Below are 19367 nucleotides of genomic sequence, written 5' to 3'. Positions count from 1 at the left end.
TCGGCAGGGCGAAGGTGATAATTGTGCCGAGAGAGCGCGTTTCATAACAAATACAGGATTAGAAGTCGCACATTTTAGAAGCGTAATTGTTGCGTTCAATACGTAAAATGTTGCGGTAATTACTCGGAATTGACGAAAACCAACGTAAACACGCGTCATGGTGTTTTCAATAGCCAGTGATGGAGTTCTGCCTTGGAAAGTTAGCTGGATACAGTGTATAATGTATATCGGGGTTACTCAACCCCATCTAGCAAAGGTACATTTATAAAAAGTTTAAAATTTGCTTATAGGTCCTTTACAACTCTCACGAAATAATTTACAGTCATACAAATGTAACACGCTTATACAACATTCAAGGTTATTCAAGCATTCAGATAAATATAATATTGTTCTGTTAGTCACAGCAAGCGGGAGAATTGGCATGTTCTACAATCTTTATTGTTCTTAAAACCTTTGTTATAGAGGCAACGGTGAAGGTTTACCCTGGTCATACAGATGAGAAATCTATTCTTCATAAGGTTTATGCTTGCAACGCCGACTTGCAGCCTTTAGCAGACCCAGATATAGTGATAATATGCACTGCTACTTTGAGAAGCGCGGGAAAATTATTTGGGAATACTTTCTTTGAAAAATTTTTTGGTAAAACTACGTAAATACTGAAAACGTCCGGTTTCAACAATGAAGAGGTCCTCGTTCGGACCGCGATGCTCCAGTGGAGCGACCCTGCTGCATAGTTTATAAGTTTTCATGAGCGTGAATTGGATCTTGATTAGACTAATGAAAATATTCGGGTTTATTTCAACACGAGTATATTATTCAATTATATATGTAGTTCTGTACCTACAAGAGGTTATTCTTATAATGCAAAAGCCAGAACGGTGCAGTCGTACAGTTGTTATCCGGTGTTGACTGAATTTATTGGCGCAGCCGATCAAGTATACGCTACAAGATCAGTAGCTCTGATCGTTTTGAATGGCGTATAATAATATTTCGTTACTGTATCAACGTTTGAACGGAATACGATACAGATAATGGTGTAGTTTCGGAGGCCTTTGATGAGGGACAACAAATCACAGCAAATGGCCGCCTCTAGGCATGAAGCAATATGATTGGCGCGATGATGAAACGTCTATTTCACGAATATCGTTTCTGCTTGGACAAGAAATTGTGTAGAATATCTCGTGGCAAAGAAAACAAACATCTGCCAGTGATATTATAACGACGTAATGTGTTCCCAAAGTTTACAGAGCGGGAGCTTTTCGTTTTTTTTTTGTCAGAAATTGAAAGAATTTAGACTTTACGATTGTTTAGAAGTCTAGCGGCTTCGAAGAGTCGCTTTCACGTTGAGGAGGATAGTCTAGCAGGTACAGAACTTCAATATACAGTTGAATAATGTATTTGTATTGAAATAGTCATAAACTAGGATAGATTTGAAAAGAACTTCGTATATCAACACTCGAGAGTCGCATCGAATCAACAACATTGTATATCTGGGGTAATCGTCAACGGCTAGTATAGAATTGAAACCTATAAATTGAAACCTAACCCTAACGAGTTTCAGCCGCAAATATTCGGGTATATTGCATTACGAATATACTGTAGTATAAATCACCATTTCATTTCTGTCGTGCGATCAGCTTACGAGAAAACAGTTTGAGTGGTACGTAATATAGTTTTGGAGGAGTCTTGTAGATTAAAAATAACTTTAATATACAAATGAATAGTATATATATATATATATATTGAAATAAACCCGAATATTTTCGGCTGACACTAGTCAGGGGTAATCGTGAGCGACTAGTAAAGAATTGTCAAGAACATTGTATATAAATTGTTGATTTCGATATGAATATACTATCCAATACGTGAGTTTTCAAAGTTCAGGCATTGAACGAAGTTCCAATCGCGGTAACAGCGATAACGAAGCGACGCGGGGCAATTCGAGTCAGCCCAGAAGTGGCTGCGAGAGAACGCAGCGAAACGAAAGTTATCGGGTCCCGCGCAACTCGTAACAAACTACACACTACTTGATAGCTCGCGCTAAAACAACATTGGAGTTGTACGACACACAGTTGAGTTGGCAGCAGAGTGGTATTAGTCCAAATCCTTATCAATGATTTACTTTTCAAGAATTCTTGTTACATGCAGTTTAACATGGTCGAGATTGGGTCGGAACACGTGCAAATATGGAAGCGACAGAGTGTGGCTTGAAAGTGGTCGCAGGTTTCGCGGTTTTGGCGACACCGCGATGTGCGGTTGAGGGGAGCCTTCAAAGTTGAAACAGTCGGTATTAGTGTCACTTTATTAATAATATTATCATTTCAAAACATCACAAGACGATGAAAAGATAGGAAGGTGTCGAAACGACTTGTGGTGGTCTTTGAAATCAGACACCCACCTGATTCTAGGCTATATGAAGAAGAGACCTGCACAGTGCGCACTGAATGTAATGAAATAAGGGATAACACATAACGAATAGTGAGAGGGATAGATTTTCAGGTAACGCAGACCAAAGCACGCGTTAATCAGTGACGGGGTAACGTTAGTTATAATCCAATCAGCTGTCACCAGGAAAAGTTGCTACGGGTTCAATTTTCCGTGCGTTTTATGATATCGTCGTACTACGAGAGAGACATTATTTTGCGGCGCCCGAGCATCGTAAATATAGCGCGGGTTTAGAGAGTTTCGAAACGGCGTACAGCTAGGTTGGGGAGTTATTGTGGTGATTGTAGATTATGGTTACTTTAAAATCGCCTTGAGCGCTGTATTATGATCGGGCCACGCATGTCAGACAGGGAGCTGTATATTCGTACAAGAGCGGCACGGTTTGAAATCAGGGGTTGCGTCTTAGTAGTCTTTGCTCAACGATGTGCTGGTATGTTATCGGAAGAGCTTATTGGAGGTTAAATATTCCAATATACAATTGAATAATACATTCATATTGAAATGAACTCGAATATTTTCGGCTGAAACTCGTCAGGGGTAATCGTCAGTAACTAGCAGAGACCTGGAAAAACATTGTATATCAGCAACCGTATCGCCAAACATGGAGTTTCGTTACTTTTTATTCAGTGTGCATGCTTCTTATTTACGTGTTCTAGGCTAAAGTGAGTGTCTGATTGAAAGAATACTGTACGTCTTTCCGATTCCTTCGTATCTTCACATTTATCGCAATCTTGTTACGAACTGATAAAATATCGATAAACGAATGTCCAAGCTGGTACTAAATGAAGCCCGGTGTATAATACTATAATTCCCCGTCCAAACGGAATCTTTACTAGGCGAAGCGACCGCTGGATTCCCGAGGTGTTGCAGGCAATCATTTTCTATCTCATTGAATAAATTCGCCGTATCGATTAAACACTCGAGTGGACACATAATGACGTCCAATTCACAAATACTATTCGATCATTATAAATCGCGGTCCGAATAACATAAACAATACACAAATAGAAACGGCCATTTTTATTACACCGCCCGAAGCTCGGTTGAACACGTGTGTTTATAAACTTGACCGTGCTTTCGATCATTACCTGTATACGCGTTGATTATTATCTGTGTGTGTCGAAACAAATCGACAATGATGCGTGTTTACAAAGCATGTAATCGACCATAGTCAGGAGTTGTAGATGAAATATTGATACCGGTAAACAATCCGGGTTTTCGGGACGTTTCTGCTAAGTTCAAGATAAGTTTGCAGTAGTGTTGTTGACGATTGTTAGTTACATCGACGAGATGTTTTCGTAATATTTCGCAATGGTTCTATCTGTATGTAGTCAACACTTGACCGCTGCATTCACACTTTGAAACCTATTAACATACTTATTGAAATAGGCGCGACTATTATCGTCTGTCACTCTTCAGGGGATAGTAGAGAAACATTGTATGTCAACAATCGTAACAACTGTATATTAAAGTTCTGTGCCTCCAAGACGCTCTTCAGATACTCCTTGCGAGTTGAAAATCCAACTGCATATACAAGTGACGTGGTAGTGTGAACGTGTGTAAAATATTACTGATATGATAGCGAAGTGTAGATTGTAGCTTCCAATTAATATATGTGGTCAACTCATATTATTGAAGGTTCTTTAAGCTGAAGCTTCGTAAGCCGTTTCAACAGTCCACGTTCATGTGTACAATCCCTTGAGGCGATGAGATATTTCGCCCGTTGCTTATTGAGGGTTATGTTACCGAGAGTGGCATTCTTGATGCGACAGGGGCGATATAAAAGTAAATACAATATCATAATAGGCCGTGTGGAGTTAAAGTAGTTTGTGGTAGTGGTATATATTTTACGCATCGTATTGGTCTGAGCATTGAGCCTCATAACTCTGAGGTTCGACATCAGATTTTCGGGGATATGAATGATGAGCGCAGTGTTTCACAGCTATTATCAAAATCCTATCCAATTTGGAGCGATACATATGAACTAAAGACTATCACGTGTCGGATATTACTTCTCACCTGGTGCGGCGTCGGTGATAAATCAAAGTCAACTGACCGAACGCAATTAAACGACCACTTAGTTATCGTCATAAAAACGCGACTTTGCTCCCGGCTACTCAAAATTATATCAGGAATAACGAACGGCGAGTCATATTCTTGTGCGCAGTTTACGGGAGCCTGGAGTTAACGAAGTGTTTGGCGCTGTTTTGGAAAGTCGTGTGTACCCGATACGAGGAACATGGTTTCAAAACGCGTTCGCAAATATGGCAATGAAGGATTTGTATTTATCCCCACATCTTGAGCTAGATTAGAGGCACTTGGACAAATAGATCATAAAATGCCGGTAATCTAATTCTCATCTAATTTACGAAATGTTTCTTTGCTTTAGTTCTAATATAATATCTGACCTTCCTGAAAAGGCTATAGAAGAACTGTGTAGTACAAAACGAGCCAAGCTTGCTGTGCAGACATTTGATATTCTCGTGCTTATGGCAATTAACTCTGATTTGATATGTACTGAACTTGATGATGTTAGGTAGATGTTAGGTCAAGCAAGCGCAATGATAAGGAAATATATTTGAAGTCGCGTTACAAACTTCTCTGCAATCAAGAGAGTAGTACAAGCAGTATTCGATCCGCGAATAGGCTCGGGGTATATCAGTGGTGCAGGCGCGGATAATTGCATATTCTTTGAACCCTTCATTAAAGACGAGGGGTATTTACCGCGGCGTATCGAATTTCACTTTTCACGCGACCCGCTCAACCCCAGCCGACGATGAAGTACATCGGATATGGTGTAGTAAACACGGGCCGACAATCTGCTTCAAAAAAGACTCGGAAAACTGGAAACTTTTCCAGCTTTTCTGAGTTTTATTAGAATTAAATTATAGCTGCAGGTTTTTTATTAATTAAATTAGAATTAAAATTATAGCTTCGCAATTTTTCCTAAGTAGATTAGAATCGGAATTACTGGATTTCTCGCAAACTTGGACATTGAACTAAGTTCAGATCAGATCCCATTCTCGAAAGCACGGGAATAGAAAATGAGTGCGTGCAAGTACACTATACAGATTGCGTAGCTCGTTTCGCACTGTACAGTTCTCATGTACCATTTTCAGGAAACCAGAAATTAGATTAGAATTAGAATGAAAATATAGAAACATTTCACAAATTAGATTCGAATTGGATTCCCGGCATTTCGCTATAATCAGTCTAATTAGACACCTAGAATAATCCGTTTTTCCAAGTTTACACCCAAATTGAGTTCTGTCAAGTGCACTTTAACCTCGAAGCTGGTCAATGGAACAAATTTCGACTGCTGTGATTAGTAAATCCATACGATGGCCGACAAAGTTTGCTAATACCAGTAATGCGACCAATTTTGATTCGCATGTTCTTCGCGTAACTTCATTACCCCCGGTTTCTCGCCGCATTAATTAGAAATTTATAAACGAAAATTCACTCCCAATGATGATGATCAAAACGTTTTCAATCAACGATCTATTAATTCTAATGACTTGACGGATTTCTGAGAAGCAGAATGTTAATAACATTAGCGTTGAGGTTCGGGCGGGAAGTGCTAGGCTACGAATTGGTTGATTGAATACGAAAATTCGCCTCAAAGATAAGCCGGGGATCGAAATCGACTGATTGGTTCCATTTCTGACCAGAAACCCTTGAGTATGACGATTTGGAAGGATACTGTGACGCCATTCCGCCAATTATGCGGTTATACATGAACTGCAGTCTCGTCCTTTAACAAGCGATAATTCTGGTTATTAAGCGGCCGATTCAAAAATATAATTACACGCTCGGAAAGTGATGGCAGACCGTTTGAGGTTAAGTTGCGTCTCAGTGCTAATTGCGCTGTTCGAAATTTGTCTTCCATATTTCAAACGCGTATTACCCGATTTCATATGTGCCTCACATTCGACAGTGGTGAGATTCAATCGTGGTAGTTAAGGAATATTGCTCTCAGGACTACATTGATGTCAGTATGATTATTAACTCGATTTCTTTTCGTGTGCCTGTTAACAAGAGTTGACTGCAGAACAGCAATGAACTTTTAACACAATAATCTATTTATTGTGAAACAAACATGAATATTTTCAGCTGACACTCGTCAGCAACTAGCAGTGAATTGAAAAACAGTTTATACCAAAAATCGTATCACCAAATACGGTTGTTGATATACAATGTTATTTACAATTCACTGTAAGCTGCTGACGATTACCCCTGAGGAGTGTCTGCCGAAAATATTCGCTTTTATTTCGATATGAGTATGTCAATCAATTGTGTATTGAAGTTCCGTATCTCGACAAGGTTCTTCGCGTAAGACGTATGAATGTAATTAAAATAGAATTCTAGACGAAGATTGCTGTACAGGTAGCCAAGTTGTAGTAATAATTATAAAATAAACTGCAGTGAATATAGTCCTGAAAGAAATATTCAAATTTAGCACCTCAAGGGGGACAGAAATCATTCACTCCAAAATTTATAACTTGTCGGAGGAAGTCAACAGAATCCATAGACAAACAACGTTGCAACTGCACCAGCTCACATCCTGTGAGTGAGCAGCCAGGCGCCATCACAGACTAATACTGATGATAATTAGGAAGTGTAGCGAAGAAAGCGAGCCGGGACTGTAGCAAGTTGTCATTAAGATAGGAATCGCTTCTAATTACGCAAAACGCGAGCGAGGCGATGTTGTTAGGGCAATATGGCGGAGATTCTCGGACGCTGAAAACAGAGGGTTGCAAGCAGATTGGACAACTCGACGATTCTAGTTCATACTTATTAGACTAATAATGTCGGTGATTTAATAGGAACTGAACTTGATTTTTGTTGTATTTTATTTTTAATTCGAAAGTTTAATGTAATTTTCAAGTCCAGTAATTCTAATTATAATTATAATGTAATTCGGAGAAACTACGTAGCGATAATTTAATTCTAGTATAATTTGCAAAAGCTGGAAATTTTCTAGTTGTATAACTCTGGTTGCCAGCGAATAGGAATCGGCGCAGAACGAAAATAGTGCGTATCGTGTGATTGTTGAGCTCTCTATCGAGATAATGGATTCGAACGAAAAATCGCCAGGTTTTCAACATGATCCTCGTGTTTACGTAGCGGCGCCGGCCGTTGACTTTGCACGCTACATCTGCTGCGGCGCGCGACTTTTGATTAACGGCCTCGGTACCCTACCTACAGCCGCTCTAAATATAATGACACCGCGCTCTTTAATGGCTTGGAACCAAAGTTGGACAAGTGGAAAATTTTCAGATTTTCCGATTTTGGATTAGAATTAGAATTACTGAATTCGCAAAAGCTTGGAGAAATTTAATCATGTTCAGTTTATTTTAATTCAGAGCTCATTCTCATAATCATGAGGACTGCAAATGTTTGTACAGCAAGCTTGACTCGTTTCACACCATAGCCTACACTCCATTGGCATTTTCCGTGAAACCAGATATTAGATTAGAAGTAGAATGACACCATATTTCACAAATTAGATTAGTATTAGAATTACAGAACTAGAATTTTCTAATTGTCTGCCAGGAGTCTTGAACATGTTAAATTGTTACATAATAACGGGAGGTGGGGTAGCAAAAAGAAGTGGTCAAAGTTGTCAGCGTTGCTACTCAAGTAGTAGAATCATTCCGCCGTGAATTTCTACTCAATTACAAGTAGAAGTAACAATTCCCAAGGCATGTCAAAATTACTTCGAATGGAAGTAGAACTGGAAGGTCTGGCTCTGTTACACCGAAACATCGGTTGGACTTCAATATACGAATGAATATTATATTGATATTGGAATATACCCGAATATTTTCAGCAGACACTCGTCAGGGGTAACCGTCAACAACTAGTAGAGAATTGGAAAGAACATTAATGTATATCAACAATCGTATCACAAAATATGGCGTCACCGGCATGAAAATGTAATTACGTATTCTATTTGCGTACAAGAATGCAAAGTGCAGGTCCACGTTAAATATGACAAAGCGAGATGCCGATCGGATTAGCGCGAGTCAACGCGAAGCGCAACTTTCGCCGTTCCATCTCACTCGTAATCTCGAGATTATGTCGCGTCCGTGTTTGGTGGGATCAGGGAAAAATTTTGATCAAGCCCGGGATATTCGCGATACGACCGACTGGGTTTAGAGCTGTCAGAATGTATATTTTAAACCAAAAATCACCGTACTCGTCAGTTTTTATAGAGCGCCGCGCGGTCCAAGAATGCTCGCGAAAAGTGACTATCTAGACTTGGGCATAGAATTCTAGGCAAAACTAATCACGGAATACTCACTTTACTTACTTGTAAATCTCTACTTGCACAACTACTTGAGTAGAAATTAACGGCGTTGCTTCTACTTCTACTTGAGTATCGACGGTGACTACTTTGACCCTTCAATCTAATTTGTGAAATATTTTAATTCTAATCAAATTCCTGGTTTTCCTGAAAATGCTACAGGAGAACTGTATAGTATAGTTTAGTATAGCCAAGCTCAGTGTACAGATTTTTATCAGAATGAAATCGAATTTGATATGAACTGAACTTGATTTTTTTTTCATTTCTTCTTAATGCAGAATTTAATTCAATTTCCAATTCCGTATTTCTGATTCTAATCTAATTTGAAGAAAAAAAACTGTAGCTGTAATTCCAATTCTAATCTAATTCCGAGAAGCTGAAAATTGTCTGGTAGTCTGACCGTGACGTAGGCCTTTTTGATTTGGATTAAACCGACGGGAGCTTGATCTCCTATGAATAGGAAAACGAACGATAAGCAATTCTCGACATTGAATCTATTCAGTACTGGAATTACAATCCGTCATGAAAACTTGCCAGTCAATTCCACTTGAAACAATAACAAACATGTCGAACAACGTGATGCTAGCAAAGACTTAAGTCCGGTTTACGTCGGCGGCCGATAGCTTAGTTTCGTCTAAATGTAATACCGTGTCGCAGGAAGGAAAGATAATCCGTAAAAAAAGTGCGCGGTCGAAAACGAATTAAACTTCGCATTTTTGGGTACGATGCGAATCGTTGGTCGTTTCGAAGGTTATAGCTGCTATTTTTTCCAAGCAAATTAATATTCTTAGTAGCTCCTTCTGCGAGACAGTCGTTTTCTACGTGAGTTTATTGCGGCCAGACTTTAGAAGCGACCACGTACCAATAGCCAGATGAATCAGTGATAGCGTCCGTAGCTTCAATTTCTACACATGCAAAAATTCGAAGAGCGAGATCGTATCATCTAGATCAGTAATTTTCGACCGCATATCCTCCAAACGTATTCAATTTTACTATTCTCATTTGCACGATTTCAAAGGCTGATGACTTGTCAGTTGATTTGAAATAGAACCCCTTATTTGAAACTGATGAAGAAATTTAACCCGCTTTCCGAAGGGACATTGGTTTCATTTAGTACTTTCCACTTATCCTACGTCACAATGCTGCCAGTGTTGTATCAAACTGTCCATAAGTATGAAATAGAACTCGCTTAAGTGATATGTGAAGGCTATGAAGACTTTTTCATCCAAATTTGACAGTACGATGGAATAGCTTCTTGGAGGTACAGAAATTCAATAGACAATTATTTGAATCGTATATTCATAATGCAATAAACCCGAATAGTTTCGGCTGACACTCGTCAGGGGTAATCGTCAGCAACTAGAAAGGATTTACAAACAGCAGGAACAGGAAAAGCTGGGTCAAAACGGTTTCCTATACCACGGAGGAAATATATTCGCGGGCAAATCCGCGCGCATTTAAGTATAGTCTGAATGGACTTTCTTCCGCTGTAGTGTTATAATGATAGGTTCGCCGAAGAATGGCGATATCGTTTCACAGTCAATCACGCATGCCCGCCGTCTCTCTGCAAGTCAAGTCAAGGAATAACTCCTCTCCCGTTCATACGCGCGTGACAGACGAATCCATGGGAACTTTATTCTGTTCTCAAATCAGTTTTTATGATGACCGTTTGCTTATTTTTTAGTACTGTATGTCGCGTAGCAATAGTCACGCATGAGAAGACAAAGGGTATAGTTTTCGCGACTAGCTCGTACTGAGAATTTTGCAAAAGCATGGGAATACCTCGCACGCAAACTGCGCCGCAGTATAAACGCGGAATTATACGTAGTGATACCAACAAAGGAAGATATGTCAAAGGATTATCAACGATACCGTGGATTCTATTCGTGTGCTGCCTGACCATTACCAGCGCTGCCGCCTGTCCAGCGGCTTGTTCTTGTAACGCGGTGACCGCGACTTGCAACAACCAGAAATATAAAGAAACCCCAACCGGGTTCAGCTCTACGATCGAAACCTTGTATTTGTACAATAACAACATCACGAGAATCAGCGCCGCGACACTGAGACCTCTACAGGTTAGTTTGATGTAAGATGAGATTTGGATTGCATTGCTGGACTGGGCACGATGGTTCAAGTGCTCAATGCTCCTTGCTACTAATTTATCATCGAGAATTATAGTTTCGACACAATTTTCAACTGTCATCAACCCACAGCATTGTCACAAATCGCAATCAAACAGGTATGGTCGGCAAAATACCAAATAGTTTTTAATGCGATGTAGCACTGGCATTATATTCATTGTGACCGCATAAAAGGTACATATTTGAGCCCCTACACATCAATCATAATGTTGTGACGTCATAATAGTTATACTCGAATACTCCTAATCAGAATCGAATAGGTTAAGATCTGATGGACTACAGCTTGCCTTCGCTCTCCGCATTTAGGTCTTTAGAGCTGGTCGGAAATCATTGTATGCTTAAGACCATATTTCACGGTAACTAGACAAGAAACAACACAAGCCGCATATCTGTACTACGTTGTTTGGAAACGGTGCACTATCCCCGGTCCGTTCACAGCGCATAAGTCACGGCAAAAGCAATTTATAACAACAAGACGACGCTTTCTCAGCGGGCCTGACCTCGTTTTCAAAGTTGAAACGATTTATCGTTGTTTTGATTGAGTTGCCGTCAGTTGGCGCTAAATTTGACTGGCGTACACTGCGGTTCATAGGAAGGGGTACCGTTGTATATCCATGTCTGGTAACTGAATGTCAATAATATGCCGGTTTCAATGGCATCCGAATTGTCGTGGTATCTCATTATCGACTTTGCTTCATAGCACTTGAAATTGCTGGACCTATCCGGTAACAAGATATCGGACTTGATTCTGTGGGACGGCATCTTCAGGGATCTGCACCAACTGGAGAATTTGATGCTTCAGGAAAACAGGATCACCAAGATATCCAAGAATTTATTCAAAGGTTAGAGATCGCGATATTCTGATCATGGATAATTATATATCACGAGTCTCAAAGAGTCTCTTCAAAGATAATTCCGAGTGAAAAGACGTTGCGTTTTCAGGGTTAACAAAGCTGGCGAGAATATACCTTCAACAAAACCGGATTTCCTTCATCGAACCCGGTTCGTTTGACAACCTCCCGAAACTGGTGGAACTGAAACTGAGTCACAACAAGCTGGAGTCATTTCCAGTGTTGGTCCACACCCCTAACCTGCGCCTACTGGACTTAAGCTTCAACAGAATCGGTACCATCCGAGACATGGCGTTTTCCACGGTCAACCTCGAGCATCTCTTGGTAAATAATGCGAAGATGCACTATTGGGACATTGCTCTAACGCTGGAATTGTTTCATACAGTTGAGAAGCAACAGACTCACGGAATTGCGCACCTCCTTGTTCGATGATTCGAGTCGGCTCACGAAACTCGACATTAGCAATAACCGCCTGACAGCAGTACCACAAGTCGTGAAGTAAGTCTGCCTATATAAATCAATCGCCATCATGTAAGACCTGAGTTGATCCAAGTTATAATCGTTGTTTCCATACTCAGTTCTAAGTAGAAGTAACGTTTACTAATATATGACAAAACTACTTCAAGTCGAAATACAAAATGAACGGTCCGAGAACTACTCAAGGAGTTTGTTCGAGGAGTCGCATACTTCTAGCAATTAATCGGGATGGACGGTACCTTCGAAATTACAAGATTTTGTTTTCGCAACTGCAGTGCAGTGTTCTTAAAGATATTACGTTATCGTGTATCGTATTACTCACAAAAGCGATAAAAAATTTGTCCCTAAACCACTTGCTAAATAGTAACTGTAGCTTTCCGGAAAAACTGGTTAGGTAGATGCGGAACTATAGTCTAAAAACTTTACTACTTGATAAGCCGTGTAAGTAGACGAAACCTACTTGAAGACTTCAAAAACGCACAAGTACTCCGTTAGTGACCACCTCTGTATCAGCCCACTACTATAACAATCGTAAGCGACCACTTTGTTCAACCAAACAGGTTCACACCTCATAATTACCAGAGTACAAAGAGATATTAATTCCTGTAAAATGTGTGTTAGACGCAACAAGAAAGTCTAGACGCGCCGGCGAATCCATTACAGGCCTTTGAGGTGGCTCATTTTTCGGTACATGCTCTGGTAATTCCTGAAATGGGTCCTCGGGAGTGACGAATCGCAGTAAAGGGGCCACTTAGTCTTGCAAAATCCAATTGAGAGACAATTTCGGGCGGAGAAGAAGGGTAATGGGTTAATTAACTTATCAAAAACAGTCTTTATCGATCATCTAAATACACTTCATGGAAGCCGTAATAGGAGAAGATTACCGCGCACTCAAGTAGCCGGCCATGTCATAACAAAACTTGCAACCTGGTAATTATGAGACGGGATCATGTTTTACACCAGAGTGATTCCTACCGAGACAAAACGTTCATAAAATCTTTGCAAGGTTGCGGTCAATCAAATAATAGTATTTTGTGATTGTTGGTGCTTTGAATTTGATGATATTATCAATAACAGTATCGGAAAACTACCGAAGTTCGACAAAAGTTACAAACTGTTCATTAGGCTGTTCAAACATGACTATTTTTTCAAATTTTTGCGGCTATTTCATAAAATTGTTAGGTTGGCTAAAAACGTTGCGCACCAAATTTGGCTCAATTGTAGAGGTGAAGATATTCAAGTAGGAAATTTAGAATCTACCTTTAAAATAACTTTCAAAAATTGAAATTGTGAAATTGTTACGTTGTCTACAAAACCAATGCCAAACAAATATGACTCAATGCCAATCAGTAGAAGTGAAATTATTTCAGTTTTTCATTTATTAAATCCAAAATTTTCAACTCCAATAACTTTGCTTCTATGGGTTGGAATTGAGCCACATTTGTTATGGACCGTTTTTCTTTACACAATTCAGTAATATCTTGTGGTAGACAGTCAAATAGCCGTAACAATTTGAAAATAAAGTTAATTTTTAACAACCCTACTCTTCAGTTCAGTTTTATTGCATTTTTATTTTATTTATTCAATTCATTGTACTATTTATTTATATATCGCTGCATCAATCTCTTTCATTCGATTCAGATCTTTCACGAGCCTGAAATCGTTGAACATGTCCTTGAACAAAGTCGGCGCGATCGACAAACACACATTCAAGGGCATGCACGATTTGAAGCTGCTGGACATCCACGGAATGGGCCTGACAGACTTTCCGCTTGGCATTATACCGCGGAGAGTGATTCTAAACCTACTGGATATCACGGGGAACGATTGGAGCTGCGGATGCGGGATGCACTGGCTTCCTGAATACATGGGGTAAGTTATCGCGCTTTTAGACAGGACGTTGTCGTTACGAATTTGAGTAATACGTAATCTTCGTATTGCTACGATTTTCGTGGAAGTTGATACAGTAATGCAAAGTCGATGAAAAATTTAAGTAGCTTATGTCAATTTTTCACATTCTGAGCAAATCGACTTCATGCAAAGTTTTAATTTTCTGTCGGATATATCTTGGCCATGATTGACTTTGAAACAATGAGATTAACATAAAAATAGCCAAGTTATAGTCATAACAAAATAAAAATTTTACAAAAACTATATTTTCTATAAATTTGAAAAATGGATCTCAAAATTTGAAAAAACGGACATAAGCTACATTGATTCCACAGCGACGATATATATGCGAATAGTAATATTATAGTTATACAGAGATTCTGGCTCTGCGGTGCGATCACATTTAACCAAAACATGTCCGCCTCGTAAGCAGGTTATGTATGTCAACGGACTTAGTCTAAATCTCGTCCGCCCTGCGCCAGATGATCCCGTGACTCACGGCTGTTTTGAAAAAGCCCAGATTAGCCAATGACAGCGAGATTACAGGCGTCGATATATGCGCCTCGCGAAAATGTAAGCCAGTGGCCTGATATATATGATCGCTATGTTCACGCGCCTAAACAAAAACCGCGAAATCACCGACAATTCCGATTTTACGGGGTCTTTTCAAGCTTTCGAAACAGCGCTACTCAACTAGCGGGCCTTTTTCAGTGTTAAATCAGGGCATATCCTTATTTGCGATACGATTGTTGATATACAATGTTCTTTCCAATTCTTCACTGGTTGCTGACAAGTGTCAGCCGAAACTTTTCGGGTTTTCTTCAATATGAATATACTATTCATGAAGTTCTGTACCTCCCAGAAGCTCTTAACTGAACCTTTGCTAAAACAGTTGATATTTTAAGACATAGGAACGAATCGCTCATCCTGACAGCGTTATAAAGACGGAGCTTGTTAATTATGGCCGATTTCGAAAGTAAATTAGCCTGTGCCTTAATTTTTCTTCATACTGTTTACTCCCAGGGGTGAGAAAGTTAACCGTCATGATCCATGCGCGTAAACCAATTCGAAAATTTATACAGCTACTAATTCAATCCAGGTGCGAGAGCGAGGTTGCTTTAGTCAGAGTTTTTTGGAGACGACAGAGCGGAAAGTTTGCGTGACTACGCTCAATGCCGAGTTATTATTTTGGAAAATATCGTCCTAGTTAAACTCCCAATTCCGTGATGTCTGGCGCAAGTTTTCGTTATAATATGATACTTTTATGCGGAAAACGCTCACATAATCGGTTATAATTGCCGAGTGTTAGACCGCGTCTACTTCACGCATCGGAAACGAGATAATTGAGCAATTAATGTTTCAAGAGGCCCGCATATCCACAACAATCATAATCCAAGCACACGGTTCGGGGATAGTGAGTTGAGTGGACCTCACTGATTCGATTCTCAATAGAGTATTAGGCTTAGCGCCCAGTCGAGTATTTGGGCACTACTCATGACTTTGCGACAGTATGAATGACGCAGAAAGTTTAAAAAGTAAGTTCCTCATCACAATAAAGATTATTTGACATTTATTCGACCATGGGTATTTCCTTTGACTAGTGACAATGCTGTGTTTTCATCACGACTTCACATATAAAGTCACCTTCACTAACTTGCGTAGCTTTTTAGTGCACGTTTTGAATGCGGTGATACGATAAATCGAGGTTTCAAGGATTCCGCGTCGGGAAAAGTATCGGATCTACGCATCCAGTAGAAAATACAATTCTTAGTGGGATGGGGCGTATAACTTCAGTATTCGAAATCATCGCACTAGAATCGTGTACTCTGCCGTAGTGTAGTCAATTCTTGTATAAATTCACGATCGCCAGCCAGCGGTTGTTCTTATCGTTTGCTGGTTGACGGGTCAAGTTTTTTTCATGAAGTAACCCGTCCCGTTGCCCACAGGGACTGTAAGTGTAAACCATGTTTTTCCACAGGATATTTCGAGATGCGTTCATCGCCCCGGACAACATCCGCTGCTCGAAGACATCGAAACTCGCAGGCCGAAACATCGAAAAACTGGCCATCGAAGACTTTGATTGCACCGAGTGAGTGTCTTGAACATCTAGTACAATAGGGTTCGCTGAGTCATTCTCAGGGTTCAGTGGAGGTCAAGACACACACCCCATTCATACAAAAGTATCAGTTATTTTGAGCTAATATTCATAATAATCCGTCTGTTTCGGGTAAAAATCGTATTTATTGGTTTCGTTTCTTCATCACTATCGTTGATACTCAGAATCAGTCTTCTATGGCAATAAATTTTATGTGTAATGTTATTATGTAATGTAATGTAATATTATTGATTTTGCGACTCCGCCCAAATTTAGGGTTCGTCGAAGGGGTTGCTGATAAGCGCAAGGGTTCGCCATATTATTAAATTTTAAAAACCACTGATCTAGTATTAAGTCACGCAAATTTCTTAGCTACATACAGGGATATATACCATACATCTAGATACCCCTACTCCAAGTGGCTACGAATCTAAACTCACTTCGTCGCTTTCCTAGGGCTGAGCTGGCAAGTACAATGGATACCACGACCACAAGCACAGTGACCCTGAACCCTCCGACCACGACCACTCGCAAGCCACGATGGTTCCCGGACCCGTGCGCCGTTTACGAGTGCTGGAACGGGGGCAAGTGCTCCGTGGAAGGGAGACGACCGAAATGCAGGTACGGGCAGAGCTGGCCAAAGTTGTCAGCGTCGGTACCAAGCAAATGTAACTATAGTATAAGTAGAAATTTGGGTGGAAGCAGAAATTGAAGCTGGCCTGAAAGGCACTTTTAAAAAGTAGATTTAGTCGAGGGGTTGTGTAGAAATTAATCGGGGGTTCATAGTTCCGAAATTGCATCTAATATGCATCATTTCAGATGTCCTCCCGACTGGACTGGGCCGCAGTGCGGAGTATCGCTCACGTCGCCGACCACGACCACGACACTCGGCCGTTCGCGGGCTACTACGACAGTCGAGCCGCAAAAATCTGAACTCTTTATCAAAAGAGACTCTGTCACGGAGAGCTCAGTCGAAATCATGCTACCCGTCACAGAGCGCGAGCTGGACGTCACAATACTCGAAGTAGGCAGCCGCGGGAAGCCTACATCACAGAGAATCACGCCCAAAACTCAGCCGTTCACAGTGGAGGGACTCGAATCTGGCAAGACCTATAACATCTGCATTCACATGTCTTTGGAAAGGCGAGCTCCGAACAGCGACACGTTATGTGGCTTGGTGAGCACTGAAGAAGCAAAGGAAGGCGGACATCTCACAGAAACTTCAATCAGAATCATACCTAGTAAGGAAGGAAAGAACGATGAACCAGGTGTTGGTGATCAATACATCAGCAACAGCGAGACGTCTGACTCGTTGGAAGACCCGAATTTCAAGGTAATCTACCCTGCAGTAGGAGCTGCGGTTGGGGCCGTCATCATACTATCGGTACTGGTCCTGTTTTTCGTGTGCTACCGACACAGGAAGCTAAAAAGCCTAAAAAACCACCTCAGTTCGGACTACGTTGCTGGAGCTCCAACAGACGAAATGGAGTTACCTACGGTAGTTCACCATCACCATCACAACCATTACAGCGCGGGAAAAGACGCTAAAAAGCAAACCACGGACGCGGTGGCTCAGAAGAAATCAAATCCGAAATGCGTCAACAATAATTCGTCAAAAATCACCACGCCGCAGAGGACGAGTTCTCTAGGACGAAGCAGTATTGCAAGTAGCAGTAACAGCGGTACAGTCCATTCGCGGTTCACAGATACGCCCCAGCACTATCATCAACAGTACATTCCACCACCGGTCACCAATCATACGCAATACGAGCCGGTCCATGATTTCAGAGCTAACGGGAGGAGTGACTTCGTTTACAGTCCGCCTGGTAATCACAGCCCAATGCAAAACATCGCCCTCTTACCACTGAACCCGCATTATGAAGCAGATCCCTTGGACGACACGCAGCCTATGCTGGCAGATATGGGGCATTACGCGCCGTACGCTAACAACACCCGAACGCCTTACCAAGACCGATACCCCGTAAATCACAGACGAGAATACGCTCCTGCTTCGTGTTATCCGCAGGGAAATAGCAGGTCTGCATTCCAGCCCATCCAAAGCCCGAGAAACAACACTGTAAGGACACCTACGTCCGGTTCCGGGCCCATAACGACACACGTTAACACGGCGCAGGTTATGCCTACGTCTGCGTGCTTGAATCGTAATATGATAGCGGATAATATGTTAAGGTATCCTGAAGGAGTGCCGGTCGTATGAGTGGCGAGGCGATGACCCAGTGTTATCGATAGATCGACTATGCCAAGCATAGAACGGGCCCAGGCGAGAACTCAAGTTCCAGCTGCTCCATGTCGGAAGAATGCGGAATACCAACTTCAATCGCAAGTGTGGGTTATAAAGCCACAGAACAAACGCAGGAAATCGATTGTTAGCGTATCGTTGACTGTGTTTCCTAGAGTTTGTCAAGCACGCAAACTTACTGAGATTTATTCATCGTTAACCGAGTTGCTATACACCGACTTTCACATCCGTTCTGTTCACGAATGAATTCTTTTTCGCTTTTACGACACTGCATACTTTTTTGATATTTTTAATCCTTCTAGAATGATATTTATCGTGAAAATGCCGAATATTTCGATTACTCTTTTTTCAAACTGTGCTTCGCGCCAAATCTGCGCAGATCAGATCAATAAAGATTTGCACGTTTCTCTAGAGTTCATAAATAAAACGCGCAGTGGTTCGGAGAAAGAGACGGACAAATCATATTTTTCAGATTCAGAATATGAATACCCAGCGGTTCCCTTACCTTTTGCCAATAAGGAATCATCATTTTAACCCGTTCGTGAAATTTAAACGAAATATATCTGTAATTAGGTACCGTCAAGCTGCTCGTAGCTGATCCGACTATAATAGGTCTGTGAAGTTCGCACTTGCTCGCATGTAAATAGGCCCAGACGTTACAGAGAACATCCAACAATGTTTGCAATTACAATGAAGAAGGTTGAGTCAGTAGGGCAAGTTGTTGGAAATCTGTTTTAAACCCGCAATTCAGTATGTTTTATGGCTGCAGTAATAATTTGGAAATAAATACATCTTGCCCATAAGTCTTGTAGGTACAAGCAACCAACTCGAAATGCGAAAATATAGGACATCTGGGCATTTTTTTAGCGTCCTCGTTGACAAAAGAGGATAAATCCTC

At 40.9% G+C, this 19367-nt stretch overlaps 2 protein-coding genes across 2 annotated transcripts in view; one reads left to right on the top strand and one right to left on the bottom strand.

Annotated features, from left to right (window-relative positions):
• Positions 1–19367, bottom strand: part of LOC145457473 (coronin-7-like) — a 64954-nt gene that overhangs the window by 37278 nt on the left and 8309 nt on the right. The gene's annotated exons all lie outside the window — the stretch shown is intronic.
• LOC145457474 (uncharacterized) lies at positions 1823–18875 on the top strand. The gene is made up of 8 exons (XM_080335691.1): positions 1823–10830; positions 11597–11738; positions 11839–12071; positions 12133–12245; positions 13866–14096; positions 16093–16203; positions 16666–16830; positions 17029–18875. The coding sequence occupies exons 1-8, from the start codon at positions 10528–10530 to the stop codon at positions 18425–18427; spliced, it is 2697 nt and encodes an 898-aa protein (XP_080191817.1). The 5' UTR covers positions 1823–10527; the 3' UTR covers positions 18428–18875.

This window comes from Botryllus schlosseri, chromosome 15 (genome assembly GCF_051294905.1).
Source record: "Botryllus schlosseri isolate E-star chromosome 15, Bs_hap1, whole genome shotgun sequence".
In the NCBI taxonomy this organism is placed as follows: Eukaryota; Metazoa; Chordata; class Ascidiacea; order Stolidobranchia; family Styelidae; genus Botryllus; species Botryllus schlosseri.
The sequence above is the reverse complement of the archived record's forward strand: the minus strand, read 5'-3'. Positions and strand labels throughout refer to the sequence as shown.